Source organism: Tetrao urogallus (genome assembly GCF_951394365.1).
Source record: "Tetrao urogallus genome assembly, chromosome: 1".
Lineage (NCBI taxonomy): Eukaryota > Metazoa > Chordata > Aves > Galliformes > Phasianidae > Tetrao > Tetrao urogallus.
Window position 1 is genome coordinate 91,041,650 of NC_136813.1, and position 16,754 is coordinate 91,058,403.

Sequence of the window (16,754 nt, forward strand, 5' to 3'; positions counted from 1 at the left end):
TCTTAGCTGTGGAGTAGGTAAAGAAAATCTGTCTGCAAGGAGAATATAGTTTTAAAAAAATATTTTCAGAAGTTTGCATTTAATTTTGAAAGCATCCAAAATGATTGAAATCGCAAAAATTCATTCATGTCTAGTCAGGCAACTCTGCATATGTGCAGCTAAGAGAACACACTAGATCTGCTGCAATGGGGCTGAAATTTGTTTGAGATATTTTGCATTGAGGAAACCCAACCAAAAAAGCCTGGAGAGATAGGTCAATAACTGCCATCAGAAAGGTCAACAACTTTTAGCTGTTACTGTTCATGGCAGGTTTTAAAATGGGGACAGAGAATTTTTCCAATAACAGGCTTTTGAGCTCTGCCTTGTCTTGAAGTGAAATGTTGATATCCGTTGAATGGTATGGAAATTGATTCAGTCATGACCTTTTCTAAAACTCTCTCAGTCTATGATGACCCCCATTAACCGGAAATGTTTGCTTGCTCAGAAGGGCTGGAGCCACTTTTTCAGGTGTCTACTGAGGTGTGCTTTTGTATTTTTGACATTTTACTTGCTGTAGCTTTTTTTTTTTTTTCCTTCAAAGGATGAATGGGAATGATGCTTTGTCATATTTGTCAGTTTGACTTGAATACCTTGCTGTTGTCTGAAGAGCAGTCACTCATGGTTCAGATCTTGTTTCTATTAGAGGAAGGTTAACCAAGTAGGCAAGTTCCTCTTACTTTCCCCAGCTAAACTAGAAACAGGGGCATATACAGCTTTTCTCTTCAGTCTCTGATACATGACTTTGTAAAGTAAATATAGAAAGTGAAAGGCATCTTTACACACACACTGTAAACTGAAGCAGGTTTATTTGTTAAATGAACATGACTACTGGCTCTCCCAGTGATGTTCTTATGTGTGGCTGAGGGAGTTGCTCCTTGCATACAATAAAATCAAGTAATGTAGGTCTGGCTTTACCTCTCCAGAGTCTGTGAGCAACAGGGCACGTGGGATCAGAGCATGGGCATGCTTCTCAGCTGTGTCTGCTGGCACAGCCACCGAGAAGTTTTGACATCCTCAAGAACCAAATCAGCTCCTATAGTTATCATACTCACCTTGCTTTGAGTACTCAGCTTTCTTGTGATTCAGGAGGCTGAAATTGCCCACCATGGGTGCAAGCACAGTGCCAGAGCAGAATCACAGAATCATAACATATTACAAGTTGGAAGCAACGCACAATGTCCATTGAGTCCCACTGCAGACTCCACACAGGACCATCCAAAATTCAAAATCTATGCCCGAGAGAATTTTTCAAATGCTTCTTGAAGTGGGGCCATGCCCACTGCTCTGGGGAGCCTCAGCCATGCCCACTGCTCCTGAAGGAAAGATAGGTCTGCCTCTGCCCAGGACTAAGAAGCCTTTGGTTGGCCTATGATGCATGAGAATACATATCGTTTCAAAGAACAATTGGGATGGAAAGGAGGAAGGTGAAAGGGAGGACTTTGTCCCTAGTAAATGCTACCAAGCCTACCCTGGATGGCAGTGCTTGTTTTTGAGCTTAGAAGAAACAGCCTCATTTCTTCAGCATCATTTGTATCTTGAGTTAACATTGATTTTTTTTCTTTCACTTGTACAATCCTTTGGCTAATTTGTTTTTAAAATGTTGTTTATTTAAACAAATAATCTGACAAACAGGTTCTTCATCAAACTTCTCAGCTAATCTGATCTTTCTCTTTTAACCTGAACCTTACAATAAATTCTAAGCTTGATGTCAAGCCCTCAACAGAACATGAGAGAAGTGAAATGATTTAATAAATGGCTAGATTTTATTAAGAATACACAGATGAAAACACGACAGTATGGAACAGACCCTCTTCGTTGCAGAGAGTTGAAATAGATGACCTTTGAGGTCCCTTCCAACTCAAACGATTCTATGATTCTATGACTGTATCTGCTGCTTTGTTTGGGGTACAAATTCATAGGCCGATTTGGCTCTTTTTACACACATAGATCCCAACAGAAAAGATCAAGCTCAAATCGGTAGCAGTTCTGGCTTGTCTCAAACTTCACTAACAGCAGACAATGATTTCCTTCATTAACTATATCATGGAGTTGTTTCATGGGCAGCAGGGTACTCCTTTAGTGCTTCCTTGAGGGTGTTATCAGGAGAATAGACAGCCAAGTAAACATTTAGTTGATTGAAATAGTGATGTCAGTAGTCTCCATACTTAGGAGACCATCCTATGAGTGGTGGGGGCAAGGAAGCAGTAGCTTTCAGAGACTCTGAATGGCATTGTGTTTAACAGTTCCAGTTTAGGAGAATGGCTGAAGGAGAACCCTGTGGAAGTTCTTGGGGTATGAGGGACTCAACCAGATCCTCTAGTGTGTACTCACAGCACAGGTCAACTGTGTCCTGGGCTGCATCACAAGAGGGGTGACCAGCAAGGATAGGGAGGGGATTGTCCCTCTCTGCTCTGCCCTCGTGAGGCCCCTCCGGACTGCTGTGTCCAGGTCTGGGGCCCTCAACACAAGAACGATGTGGAGCTGTTGGAGCGGGTCTGGAGGAGGCCATGAAGATAAGAGGATAAGAGCATCTCTCCTGTGAAAACAGGTTGAGAGTGTTGGGGCTGTTCAGCCTGGAGAAGAGAAGGCTTTGGGGAGACCTTACTGGGGCCTTCAAGTACCTAAAGGGAGCCCACAGGAAAGGTGGGGAGCAACCTGTTTTATCTGAAAGTGTAGCGATTGGACAAGGAGTAATGGCTTTAAACTAAAAATGCATAGATTAAGATTAGATATTAGGAAGAAACTTGTCATCTGGAACATGATGAGACACTGGCACAGGTTGCCCAGAGAAGTTGTGATTGCCCCTCCCTGCAAATGTTCAAAGCCAGCTTGGATGGTGCTTTGAGCAACCTGACTCAGTGGAAGATGGAAGATGTCCCTGCCCATGGCAGGGGGGTGGGAATAAGGTCATCCTTGAAGTTCATTCCAATCCAAACCATGCTATGATTCTACGATTCTATGAAATATAATTCATGCATATAATTATGACTAGCTGTTCTAGTCTTATGCAGATCTATCCAGAGAATCTCACCAGCAAATTAAAGCATTTAACTGAAGTTCTCTATCAGAGCATTACTCCTATGTTAACGTATAAAAGAACACCTGACAATATGTTGAATGTGTACCAACGTATTGACTGTGCATCTGACTTTTAGAGAAATATATCTGATTATATTTGAAGTTTACGTGATGTTATATATGCAGTTTTGATTTGTTTGCTTAGCAAAACCTTCACTCTTTCCATCAATCCTCATTTCCCTCCACTCCTCCCCCTGCCCAGTGAATCCTTATTCTTCTTTTAAGGGTAACAAGCAAAAATTCTGTAAAAATTTGCTAATGAATTATAAATAGCTCCTGAATATACATTAATTAAAATTAATCTCAATTTAATAGGCCACTGATTACAGGTCTGGAAAAAGTCCTCGTCCTGAAATGAAAAAGTTCTTGTGATTGTAGTATATATAGGACACAAAGTCTACTGCCAAACTCCTTAACCAAAGGATGGTTAAAAGATGTTATTTGAAGTTAAATAAACAAAGAAACAAGTAACTAGAACAATCACAGCACAATAGTAGTTTCCATGATGGAGAAGATTTTTTGCTAACAATACGCTGACTGAATAGAATGTTATCTTAGGCTATTGATAATAATAATAGTTTTCCACCTTGTCATATGAAATAATGTTCTGCTAATTCTAGAGCAGGTCCAAGCAAAACATAACTATTGTACATTGCTGTCACAAGACTAAAACAGCATTATGGCCAGCAGAAAATACTTGTGTTCCTTAGATGAAAGATGGAAAAGTAAATTTTAGTGAACCAGAAAAGAGGTGAGCTTGTTGGTATCATTATTATTGTAAGGAGGAATTATAGGCTCTGAAAGAACTGCATACCTAAAATGCAAATCTGAAATACATATAGTAAATTAAAACTTTGCTTAAATTGGCAAAATTTCTAAAGTTGTGTTTAGGTATTGTTATACATGGTTTTGAGAGATGTTTAGAGATGTTGTGTATTTGAGAGTGACTAGAAATAACTTGGGTTTCATAGCCTCCAGTTTTCATTGCTGAGTTGAAATTCAAAACAGGTTTTAATTCTGCTGTGTTTCCATTTTCTGATTGTCAGCTAATGACTGCACTACTCCTACATTGGTGACGTCAAAATTGCATTAGCTGAATACATTCTCATGCTCAGGAAATATTAAGTGATGGCTAAAGCTCAAATTTCACATGGGGAAATGTGAAAATACGAAACAGAGAAATCCAAAGTATTCTCTAGTGACTCGCACTAAATTAATAAATTATACTTGCAAAATCAAGTACTGAAGCTGGAAATTGCTGTTTAAAGGAGCTATTTTTTTTCAAATTAGCCCTGTTTGTTACGCATTCATCAAATCCCAATACTCCCAGACAGCCTGAATGTGTTGTTGGCATTATATAATCTCAGAGGCTAGAGGGAGTAGACATCCCAGTATAAGTGGGACAGCCTATTTACTTGAAACATAGCCACCTTCTTGAGCTCAGAAAACATGAGAAAACAATTGATAATGCTTCCAAAATTAAAATCAAAATTGGTTCTTTACTTGCTTACATGTTAAAGAAAAGTTCTGATTCACATCATTTTTTTTATCAGCGATCAAGAAGTACGTACAGTTTCAGTCTGAAAGATAAAAAACGAGTTCTGACAAATTGAACAGAGCTCAAAGAGCAGTTGCTTGACTGAAATTGTACAGAATGGATTGGGACAACCTCATTGTTCAAGTAGTTTGAAGCAGATGTTAGGAGTTTAGAGGAAGAAACTGAAAGCAGTTGTGATAGATGCAGCACTGTCCTTGCAAGGGGACTTCTAAATCAGTTCCATATTAGTACTGGTAGACATTACTCCCCAGGTGACATCACTTGCCACTTCGGCACAGAGTTAGAATCTTTTGTGGGATCAGTGTGGCTCAGTTATGTTTTATAACAAATTCAGCTTATACATTAATGATCTTTGAATAAGCAAAGCCATTCACTGATGGCAAACAGTGATGCCCAAAGTGTAAGTAACAACAACAAAACAAGCCGTTCTAAGGCAAAGACCTCAAGAGGAAATTTCCAGTCAATTTCTCCTCAAGCTGCTACTGCTAAGTATGGAACTTGTACTGCCAGGATGTGTACACTTCTGAAAACATCTCCAACATATCCGAATTGCATCTCTTAACATACATTAGAAAGAGCAGGGCAAACAAAACCAATGAATACCACTACATTTTAGTTGGGAACTCAACAGAAGTTTTAACAAAGATTTAAGCATTTTACTTTAGGAAACCTGAATGATAAGCACGCATTATCTTTCACAGATGTTTGTCTAACCAACATTCAAAATACCAAGCTAACCTATGGTGACATTGTAGATAAAAGCTAACGACCCAATGTGCTTTTGCTTTAGTGCTTTTAACTGTGATTTTAATTGTTTTCCTTTATGAATACAACCTATTTTTGCTCATAATTTATTTTTCTCTTTTATGTACAGTGATGAAGAGGTGAATAATACTTCTCCTTTATCTCTATCAACAGGAGGGATCTTTGAAACTGTGGAAAATGAGCCTGTTAATATTGAAGAATTGGCTTTCAAGTTTGCAGTCACCAACATTAATAGAAACAGAACACTGATGCCTAATACAACATTAACCTATGACATCCAGAGAATTAACCTTTTTGATAGTTTTGAAGCCTCGAGAAGAGGTAATTATCTCAATTACTGTGTCAGTAACATATCTCTGTTCCATACCATGTTTCCACACCCTGATCTCTTTTCCTCCAGTTGTAGTATGTGTATACAAATGTTAACATAAGATTTTATATTTCAAAGTTACTTGAACTAAGAATCAAGCTGAGTTGGACTTGTCATATAGTTTCTGATGAAACACCTACATCCTGTCTGCATGCTAAGAGCCCCAGATGGAAGGTGGCAGGACTAACCACTTTTTCTTTCCAAAAAACAGATTTGCCACCTGGAATTCTGCAGAAAATGATCACTACCTAACAAGGAGCACAGTGGGATGTCACAACCCATAATTAGCACATGCAAACAAATATCCATTATTCATAACAAATGATTTCTACTTTAAAGAGCAGAGACCAGTACTCTCTCAGTCCTGAAATATTAACACTTCAGTGGGTTAGAGATATGAGTGCAATTCTTCTGTTACAAACAAATGTACAACAAGGATTGGACAAGCTCTGAATTTTTTGTTTATTCTTTTATTGTTCCCAGAGGGAAAATTATTGCCCAATTATTTGTGTCTAATTTACTTCCAGAGTAAAACAGAAAGAGGAAAAAATACCGTAACTTTCCTTAAGCACAGTGTATTTCTTCACCTCTAGGAGGCAATCTTGAAGTTTGCTAAAAAATATTCAGGAGCCTAGTTCCTGGAATTGCATGGTGTGCATGCAATCTCAAGAAAGCAAGTCCAGGAAAAGACCCATAAGTTGCCAAGACTTTGCACATGTGCTGTGCAGTTCATTATAGCATCTATTTCTGTGAATGTTACAAAACGTGCTCGCAGTAAGTTAAAAGATATGTTTGCTATAAGGCAAATAAATACTAGAAAATAAACAAATCATGTAAGAAAGCTGCCTTTCAAATGTCTAAGGTACGAAATTCTCCTTATGGTACTCTAGTTTCCTAAGCAAGATTGAAGATTGGGGAAAAAAAGTAAAACATCAAAGATAGCTTTAAATGATGCGTATTTTCAAATATCGAACATGATGATACTATATGCTGTTGAAAATGAAATATGCTGCATTTGTAATCCATATAATCCAGCCTGAGAAGATTTTAGATTCTCTGTATAGTGGGAACCTCTTCCTCTGTGACTACTGTGAAATTACCTCAGTACCTTGTCCATTTAGTCTGTAGAAAGGAGATCATTACAAATATTTTTGAAATTCTATAAGCACAAGGAATCCATGCAGAAAATAGAAATTTCTTCTCAGTATGAATTATTGATATTATTTATTTAATTATTTATTAATTTTCACATTAAAACTTGCTATCTTTTCAGAAAGCTTCTGAATTAAACTTTGAAAGCCTGTGCATTTATGTCATCTGTGAGACATCCATTTGTAGGCTGAAAACAGAAAATAATTGATTTTCTGTTCTATTTTATTACTATTAGATAAGTAAATATTAATTTTAAAAACCTCTGTTCATTGTGGGTGTCTAAACACTAAATATTTAGTATTTAGTCTAATAGCAGAGATTTCTAGACTTTCAACAAAGAGCTACCTTACAAAGAGAGCAACAGGCAGCTCAGTGCAAGGCTTTGTCCCAGTCCATACAGACCCCATCAGAAACATCTGCAGTAAATTATAAAAATGGACAAAAGTAGTTAATATCCCTTCATCTCATGTCAGTTAGGCTGAAAACACATGGGAAAGGAAAAGAAACAAAAATACTCCTACAGGAGAGATTCTCTTGCTGGAAATATTAACTGCATTGGATATAGACATAAGGAGAAAGAAGTCTTTGTTGATAATGGCATTTGACTGATTTGGAAAGATATTAAAATGTCAGTGACGTTGGCTCTTTATTTTTTCATGTCATTACTTATGCCTTTAGGCTTTATTGCTTCTTCTGTAAACACCGATTACGGAGTGCCATAAATCATAATGCCCTTTGCTGTTTATATTACTTCATTAGCTTGAAATTAAAGCAACTCGCATAGGTAGTAGCTTGCCAGTCATGGTGGGAATCTGTAATAGTGTCTGTTGTGATTCCATGAATGTATTCCCTGACATACTGCCATGAAACTTAATTCATGCAATGTCTCTTTGGCAAGCCAATAATGAGAAGCTCCTGGTTTCTCCAGGAAAATGCCATTCTGAGAAAAGTAATTCAGGAATCAATGTGATCTGAAGTCAGTGGTCACCTAAGCTGTTTTGGTTTTCATATGTAGCAAGCTTGTTCTAGGATATAATGCTAATCAGCAAAGCCATTTTCAGGAAGTATTTACAAGTAGGTTTTGGAATAACAACTTTACTCATTCTCACTTCAAAATGGTGGACATGGATGAAGAATAAGTGGTCTCAGTAAATGCTACACAAGTTACCTCCTTCTGCTGACTAACAGCTTCTTCCTCTCCCTGCAGCATGTGATCAGCTTGCTCTTGGTGTAGCTGCTCTGTTTGGACCATCCCACAGCTCCTCGGTCAGCGCTGTGCAGTCCATTTGCAATGCACTTGAAGTCCCACATATTCAGACCCGATGGAAACACCCTACGGTTGATCACAAGGATGCATTTTATATCAACCTCTACCCAGACTATGCAGCCATCAGCAGAGCAGTTTTGGATCTTGTACTATACTACAACTGGAAAATAGTGACAGTGGTCTATGAAGACAGCACAGGTAAGTGGCACTGGTGCACTGCAAGACAAGTGCTTCAGCTAATGAATGTACATAAATAACTTCTGTGACAAAAGTGCCTGTGATAGCTCAGTTTGGAGTACTTGCACCAAATACAAAAGAAAAAGATTTAAGGAACAGTTAGGCTTCTGTGCCTATGGCTTTTGGAACGCTGTTCATTTCATCCAAACTTAAGAAGTCACCTGGAGATAGTTCCAGAATTCTTGGTAATACATCACCTTTTGTTTCTTATTTGTGGAACCAATATCAGCTTCAAACTGATAAATAGTCTAGGGTAGGGCTGATCAGGGATTTCTACTGAGAGTCTTAAAGAGAATGCATTTACAAAGTAAAAGTTTAAACTGCAGCATTTTAACATAGAGATTATCTTTTTCCTTGGAACTGTCTCAGCAAATCCAATTGTCAGCTGGGTACCCAGTGCTGAATCTGAAAGTTAAAACTTGTGTAAATGCTGTCAGCTTGAAACTCTTAACTCAGATAAGATTATTCCTTCTTTATCACAAGAACCTCCTCTGTGGAAAAGCAGTAGTTACAGCTGTCCGTTAAAATAGCATGGACAAAGAATATCAGTTAAACATCCCTTTCATTCATATAGCAAACAAACGAATAAATGATAATAACAAGAGAATAACAAACTCATTCCTGGGAAGAAGTGATTTCAAACATTATCAGAGACTATGACTTTCACTTTTTTAATACACAGACATTGAACAAAAACACTGATGTTATAAGGCAATCCAAGCCACTTTTGTATATCTTTAATTACCTAGGCTTTACTATTGCTGTAGCTGATACCACTTATTGTACTAACAGCCAAAATATAGCAAGCAGTGAAATTTCCCTCACTGGAGTGAGACTTTGTTTTTGAAAAATCTACTATCTCTTCTGACCATTGACATAGTTGCATTCCAAAGTTTTTTCAGAAGCAGTCCTATCCAGCAAGATCATACACCAAAAATTATTGCATGCATGATTGCAGAGAATATGATCTCTCCTGCAGTGAATATTCTGTCACAGATTGTCCATAATTGGAGTTCACAAGAAGTTTACAAGTAAGCAAACCATTAAAGACTCTGAGAGGTCTATAGCTCTCCCATCAAAATGTGGGAAATATTAAGCAAAACATTCCACCTAACTGTTTGTTTTTGCTTTTTTTTTCACAAGGCACTAAGTTACACTTAAGAAAACAACAAACAGAAAACTCAGTAATTTTAACACTAGAAAAGATATATTTATTTGTATACATTTGACAGGACATAAGAAGCACATCTCCTGCTGGATACCAGAGGTAAATTTCAATGCCAGTATTCTATTCTGTACACCTTAGACTCAGAATATACCACAGTGCAAGAGGTAGAAAAGAAGGAGCAAGTCAAGCTGTGTTTTCTACAGCAGACTTCTTGCATCTATACTGAGATGGTCTAGATCAGCAGGATTTCTCTTGGGCTCCTAGCACTATATGCAAAAATATACCAATAGGTAAACAGAGATCTTTTTCAGCCTACCCCAATAGCAAATTAGCATTCCAAAACACCAAGTGTTGTGTACATATTCAGTTATAAAAATTGATTGATATGAAAGAGACTTCATTTGCAGGGATATTTCCAAAGTAAATTAATCATCAATCATCTTATTAACATGAAGTCAGGGAAGAAAAGAGGTCAACTTTGATCAATGTAAATATTCCTTGGTTTGAGTTTAAATTGATACCATTTAGCTGGAGGTTTTTTTTAGTTCTCATCTCTCATGTTTGTCATTTTTATACTACAAATAGGAAAAAATCCAAAGATTTTTTTTTCTTTGAGACAAATTATATGTGAAAAGCAGCTTCTTTCCTAATTAAACCATGAATTAATGGCTGTAACACTGAACTTCCCATGATGCATACTCAGGTTGTTTCGGAGGTTGCAGATCAGCCCTGCTTCCAGTTTAAGGATCTACTTTGAAGACTGAAAACCCTGCTTTCATCATTCGTACTGCAGTACTGATCTAAGCCCACATGCCATCACGACCACCTCTGGCACAGAGGCCACATACCATGCCTGTCTGCCAATCTGAGGTTTCCCCCTATCTCCTGTAATTCACCTTTCATCACCACATGCACACTTCCACCAAGAGAAATGCAGGTTTGGGCAGTGATAAAAAATCAGTTCATCTCAGTGAACTCATGCTTCCTAATGATCTGAATCACTTATACTTTCCTTATCTCAAACAGTATTTAACATCCTGCCAGTTTTTGCAATCCAACACTCTTTCAGCTGTAACTTTTTTCCAGGTGCTGATTTTGGAATGAATACAGAAACAAGAGCATGACAAATTTCTGAAAGACCTGCTACTAGCCTTCACAGATCTTTATTGTTTAATAACTTTTTTTTCATTGACATCTACTTTTTGTGATCGGGCAAATGAATATCTTACAATACCTTACGGTTCTGAATTTTTTATGAGCAGGTTGATATATAAAGATGGGCACCTTCCAGGAAGGGGGCAAGTCCTATACATCTAGGAAGCTGCCTATATCAACAGAATTTATCACACCAAACAAAGAAATTTAGTATGATACAGAGCTATCTTTCCTTGGCAGCTCAGTGTGTCTTTTACTGTAGACACAACATTTTGTTCTTCAGCGTTTTGTAACCACATCAGATTTGTTCCTAATTTGTCCACTGCTGACACTTAAGGGTAAATTATTACATATCATCTCATACACACTTTTTAATATTGACATATTTCTGGCGTTCTGTAATTTATTAAAAGTTCCAGCATTTATTAAATAAATGGTTGAGTGTTAGTAATCTACGCAGCTGACTCTACAGGACTTTCAATGATAAGCAAATTTCATATCAACAAATCTAGAAAATCTGCAACCAACAGTGCTAAAAATTGTGTTTAGAATAGGAAGCACTTACTCATCCTGCTTCTTATCAAACACAGAAATGTTAGCAACTTTTGTCTTCTACATACCATGCTAAACAACTTTACTGTCCCTTACAAAGGGACCTACCATACTTTAGAGCTTGTATTTTATTCCAAAATCATATTAGAAAAATTCCTTCATTTTTCCTGAGGTGAGTCAATCAGATTTTTACCCTCTTGTCTCTCAGCCCTCAGTATAAGTAGAATAATAAAATACACTATAGCTGATATTTATTTCTAACTTCTGTCCTTTCTGTGCCATTGAAAGATGGACTTTTAGTCAAAGTGTTGGACTTTCAGCCAAAATTATTTTTCTAGATAGCAAAGCTTCTGAGCATAGGATAAAGATCCCATGGTTTTCTCCCTTTGAAATTCGCAGTTTACTCCTTACTGCCTATAGTTTTCTACTACTAAAGGAAAATAAAACTCCTACGCAAATATTGTTTTATTTTCTTTTAATTGAGACTGACCTGCTTTTTTACATATTAGGCATAACTCCATTTATTATTGGAGTACCCAGGCCGTAATCAGCCTTAATTCTGCCTATTAATTAATTTAAAAGCGTTAATTTATGTCAAGTACAATGCCTTGCCTGTGTAAGGCAAAGAATTTTCTCTGCTAGTTTTAAAACAGTCCAACAAAACTTTGCTAGAGAGTGCATTGTACATCAAGCACTGCACATCCCAATCTTGGGTACCATAAATTAAGGTTTACCATTCTATATGCCAGAGCTGGCTATGCATCTTTTTCCGTGGTTTATTTTGTTTGTAATAGATCCATTCCAGTATCTCTGCTTTGCCTATTGGTATTTTGCACATTGATCTGTAACAGACACATGACTCTATTTCAGTTGTCAAAGCTCAAACAACAGCAATGATAGTGCCTTCAGCGCAGGTTTGGCTCTGCCTCTTACCTATTCCATCTTCCCTGAATCCTGTGATTTTAAACCACCGGAAGGTGAGAAGGGCAACCACATCAAATACTTCATCTTCTGTAAGAAAGCCTGACTTTTTCCATTTGATAGCCAGCTCTCCTAACTTTCTAAAATTCTCAGGAGCCAAATCTTTTTGTCATATCATTTCAATCTGATTGCATAGAGCAAAATTTGAATTTTTACAAAATTTGCTTTCTTTGAACTTGCATCGTTCAAAGAAAAGCTCAAACTTGGCTAACCCTAATGGTTTTCTAATAAAAACATTTTCTCTTATTGCAGTAAAACCACCTCATTAACTTTTAAGTGTGAAAGAATAAACTACAGAAATGTATTATTAAAAAAAGAAAGGGGAAATGGGGAAGTGCATACTTTCTAGTCACACACTACCACTAGTAGTGTATGATTATTACTACCAGTGTGCATGATTATTTGGCCGTTGGAGCACTGCATTCATGTTAGGCACGTTTGAATTCCTAAGTATATCACACACAACTTGCTGCAGTTTTAGACACTGTGAAATGATATGAAATATTCAAAGACTTTCACATATTTAAACATTTTGCTTGTGTCAGAAAAGACCATTTCTCATGTTCAAATCAGTAAAAGACAAGTTGGAAAAATACTGAATCCAGCAATGTTAAATACAATTCCCAACACTGGTTCAAAAAGAAAAGGAAAAAGAGTTCCGAAGTCTGGAAAAGAGAATAGAGGCAATAGGCCAAGAAAATTAGCGCTAAAGGTCTGGTTCCCATCCCTACAGCTTTGGTTTAATGACCCGAATTGTGCCTTTTTTCTCAATGGGACTCTCTTTGGCCTCTTTGAAGTTCGCATTCAGCTACTGCGGCTTCACCTGGCTACACACTACATTTTCTGTACTGAAGTTCTTGCTCTAGTGCAGACCTGCAAAACAGTTTAAGTCACATCATTTACTTTGTAGAGAGTAAACAAATGCTTAGGATAACGTTACTTATGACTCCTTGCCATACTAGCTGCTACTTCCTTTTTCAGACCTCAGAGGGAGTCACTGAGGCCTCCTGACTATTGTAGACTGAGTGTTTGGTCTCAATAAGCAAGAGGAAATGACAGCTGTAGGAAACTGTGCTTCCCAAAACCTTCATCCCTGACCCTGGGAATCAGACTATGTACTCAGCACTCAAGATATGTTCCAAATAAAATATCGGTAGCATAACATCCAAGGGTTTGCATTTGTTGAGCAGGAGGAAGAGGAAGAGAAAAACACTGATGAGAAGCAGAACTCCTATGTAGCTGAAACAGATAGTTTAATATCTTTTTCTTCTGCCCTTGTAGTTCAACTGCACTGGGAGTTAAGTAATTTCTGATTCTGCAAAGATATATAACAATACTCAGTCTGAGGGTGCAGAGATTCCTTACATGCTGGATTCCCCTTATCCCGAAACTAATTCTATCCTGTTAGAGTCACCGTTCGATATAGTGGCTGAGTCAACAGTTGAATACTTGAATGTGTTATACAACCAAGTTATAGCTTTACAGACAGATTACATAAACTCCTACTTGTTAGTCAGTGTTGGAAGGATGCACTCCATCCCCATAATAATGAGTTCAAATTGTTTCATATTTACACAGGCTGGCTTCCAGCCAGGCTCTAATCTCACAATGTGCGCAGTAATTTACATTTGAATACTCATAATACTTAATATTCTGTATTGATTGTTGATACTCGAAGACCTGAAAGAACAAACCCAGCACTGCAGGCAGAAGGAAAGATTATTTTTTCAAAAAAACATTGCCAGAAAATTGAGTGAAAGCCAACAGCAGAAGCCAACAGCCAACATAGCAATATGTAGCAACTTGCTAACATCAGAAGAAACAGGGATGTTTTGTTTTGCCTTCTATGTGCCATTGGATCAGTGAACCACGGATATTGATGCACAAGATAAATATATAACTCCCAGCAGGAGAGCAATGAGTTTTTTCATATCCATCATTAGTTTGGTTTTTATTTAAGAAGTGCTCCTTGCTTGTTTCCCCCTCTCTGCATATTGTTAAGACAGCCTTTTACTTTCACACAGCAGGAGATCACAAGTTTTTTTGTTGGAAAATTAAGTTCGTAGGTAATGAGAAGGAGACTGTAATCACACACCTCAAAGAACTCTTAACTATCTTACTTTGTTTTTGGAGGCAATACAAATTGCATAGGAGTGCTGAATTAGCTAGTAGAGTTGCACTGTGTTTAAATACTTGGGCAAATCTTCAACTGGTTAAGCTTCACTGACTTCAAATAAGCACTCTAGATTTGTATCAGCTGAAGAACAGCACTAGGAATCACGTTCTTGTGTTTACAGACATAGAACTGGATCTCAAAATATTTCAGTACTTTCTAAGATCTCAGAATTGCTGAGTGAACTTAAATAAGTCATTTAATTTTACTATGCCCTTGAGCTTTTTGTCTGTAAATTGATGATAAAAAAAATTAAAGTTCCCCTCTCTGGGGTATTGCAATACATGCTGAAATGAGGACGATGAAAGACATATGGGTGGTTATTAAGAATAATCATTTCTAAGTGCCACCCAAGCTAACCATTGCTTCTAAGTGAGCAACAGTGGAGATGCTGAACATTGAATGGTTTCGTTCCACCATTTCTCCTCATCTACATATGCTTACTATTAGGTAGGAAAGTTAGTAAGGGGATTTTCTTAAATCTGTGTTCTTATTCTTTAATACTGAGATACTAATTGCTGCTAGCTACTGCTTTTTTTGCAATATACAGTATCAGTATTGCATCAGTGCAAACATATACTATAGTCAACAAATTCAAAACATATTTCAGAGTATTCAGACGTGAAGCCAAGTATAATCGTGAAAAGCAAAAGCTGTATCAATCAAGAAATTGGCAAATATGAAGATAGCAGCTTAGAAATGTGAAATGTTAGGACTGATAAAAGACACTTTCCAAGTGACAATAAACACTCACTGCACGAAAAGATTGTTTGAAGAATTGTGTATCATTTTTCAGGTCTAATTCGTCTGCAAGAGCTCATCAAAGCCCCTTCTAGATACAACATTAAAATCAAAATCCGCCAATTGCCATCTGGGAATAAAGATGCCCGGCCTTTACTCAAGGAGATGAAGAAAGGCAAGGAGTTCTACGTAATATTTGATTGCTCACATGAAACTGCAGCAGAAATCCTTAAGCAGGTAAGCAGAATGGGGTGAAAATGCATGGGTTAAATTTGCATCCTGAAAGCTGTCAACCTTAATAATTAGTACAAGGGACAGAAGGCACTACAGAACTTGCAGCAATTTCAGCACTCAACAAGATTTCAGGACTTCACAGAGCCAGAAGAACGAGCAGCAATATTGATGTAGATGTCCTGTTCATTGAAGGGGAGTTGGACAGCATGACCTTTAAGGGTCCCTTCCAACTCAAATGATTTTATGATACTGTGATGTCTGAAAATAAGTTAATAAATATCCATCAGAAGGAAATATAAATTTCTCTTTAAGATTTCAGGTTCTGCTTAACTAGGAAGACTGCTGCATCTATTTTAGCTTGTTTTAATTTAATAGATACCCTTTATATGCCTTCTCTTGCAAAAAAAGAAAGAGTCCCATTTTGCAGCACTTAGAGAGTGGCTCTCACTGAGCTATTGCCTCCACAGAGGCTGCCCATCAAGTTCAGTTCTGAATGTAGTAACAATGGGACATTAATCTATTGCAGAAAATACCATATCTGTGCATTCATATCCTGTAACAAAGCAAAATGTGGTCTGCTGGCATTATCTCATTGCATTTTAAACTCTGGGACAGCAAGAAGACGGAATGGAGACATTATCAGAGAAAGAAACTGTAATTTAAACAGGAAGAGAGGCTATTGTTCAAGGGTTGACATGGTCCTGACCTACATGTGAGAACTGGACAGTCACACAAGGCAAGGACAGATGCCACAAGGCCTGATGATAATGGGCTGGGACATTACCAGCGGCACACAAAGAGTGGTGCAAATTAGAATTTGCTGTTGTCACTTGCTATACATTTCTAGACAATCAAAGTCTAAAGCACTGGCTCCTACAAGTCAGTGACCTATATTCAATAATCTCAGGCAAGCAGCACATTGGGAACAATGTTTTCCTTGGATTTTTTGGTTAGTTTGTGTTGTTATTACTGCCGGTCTGTTTAGTGGGAAATATTGATTCCAAGAGATCATCAAGAAAGCTTCCACTGGTCTAAAGATATAAAGATGGGCTGTCCTGTAAAGGTTAAATTCTAATGCTTCCAATCTGCTATGTTTTGCTGGAATATTTAATGTAGAGCAGCATTCTGTATCAAAGTACGTATCAATATACTGGATGTAATAGACAGTGGAGCCTGAAGCCATCTTGTCCACACAGGACAGCCTTGGTCCTGTTAATACCAACTTGCTGGATGGTGTCCTAAATGAGCTGGGGTACACAAGCTCCCATGAGCCGAGAGGGCTGG

The 16,754-nt window shown here is 37.6% G+C and overlaps 1 protein-coding gene across 2 annotated transcripts in view; it reads left to right on the plus strand.

Annotated features, from left to right (window-relative positions):
• The window catches only part of GRIK1 (glutamate ionotropic receptor kainate type subunit 1), a gene marked incomplete at both ends in the record, with an annotated part of 155,975 nt that overhangs the window by 78,428 nt on the left and 60,793 nt on the right, over window positions 1-16,754 (plus strand). For both annotated transcript variants that reach the window (XM_079537845.1, XM_079537846.1), the window contains 3 exons: window positions 5,594-5,761; window positions 8,170-8,427; window positions 15,292-15,473. In XM_079537845.1, coding sequence (XP_079393971.1) covers window positions 5,594-5,761; window positions 8,170-8,427; window positions 15,292-15,473 — 608 coding nt within the window. The remainder of the gene's footprint in view (window positions 1-5,593; window positions 5,762-8,169; window positions 8,428-15,291; window positions 15,474-16,754) is intronic.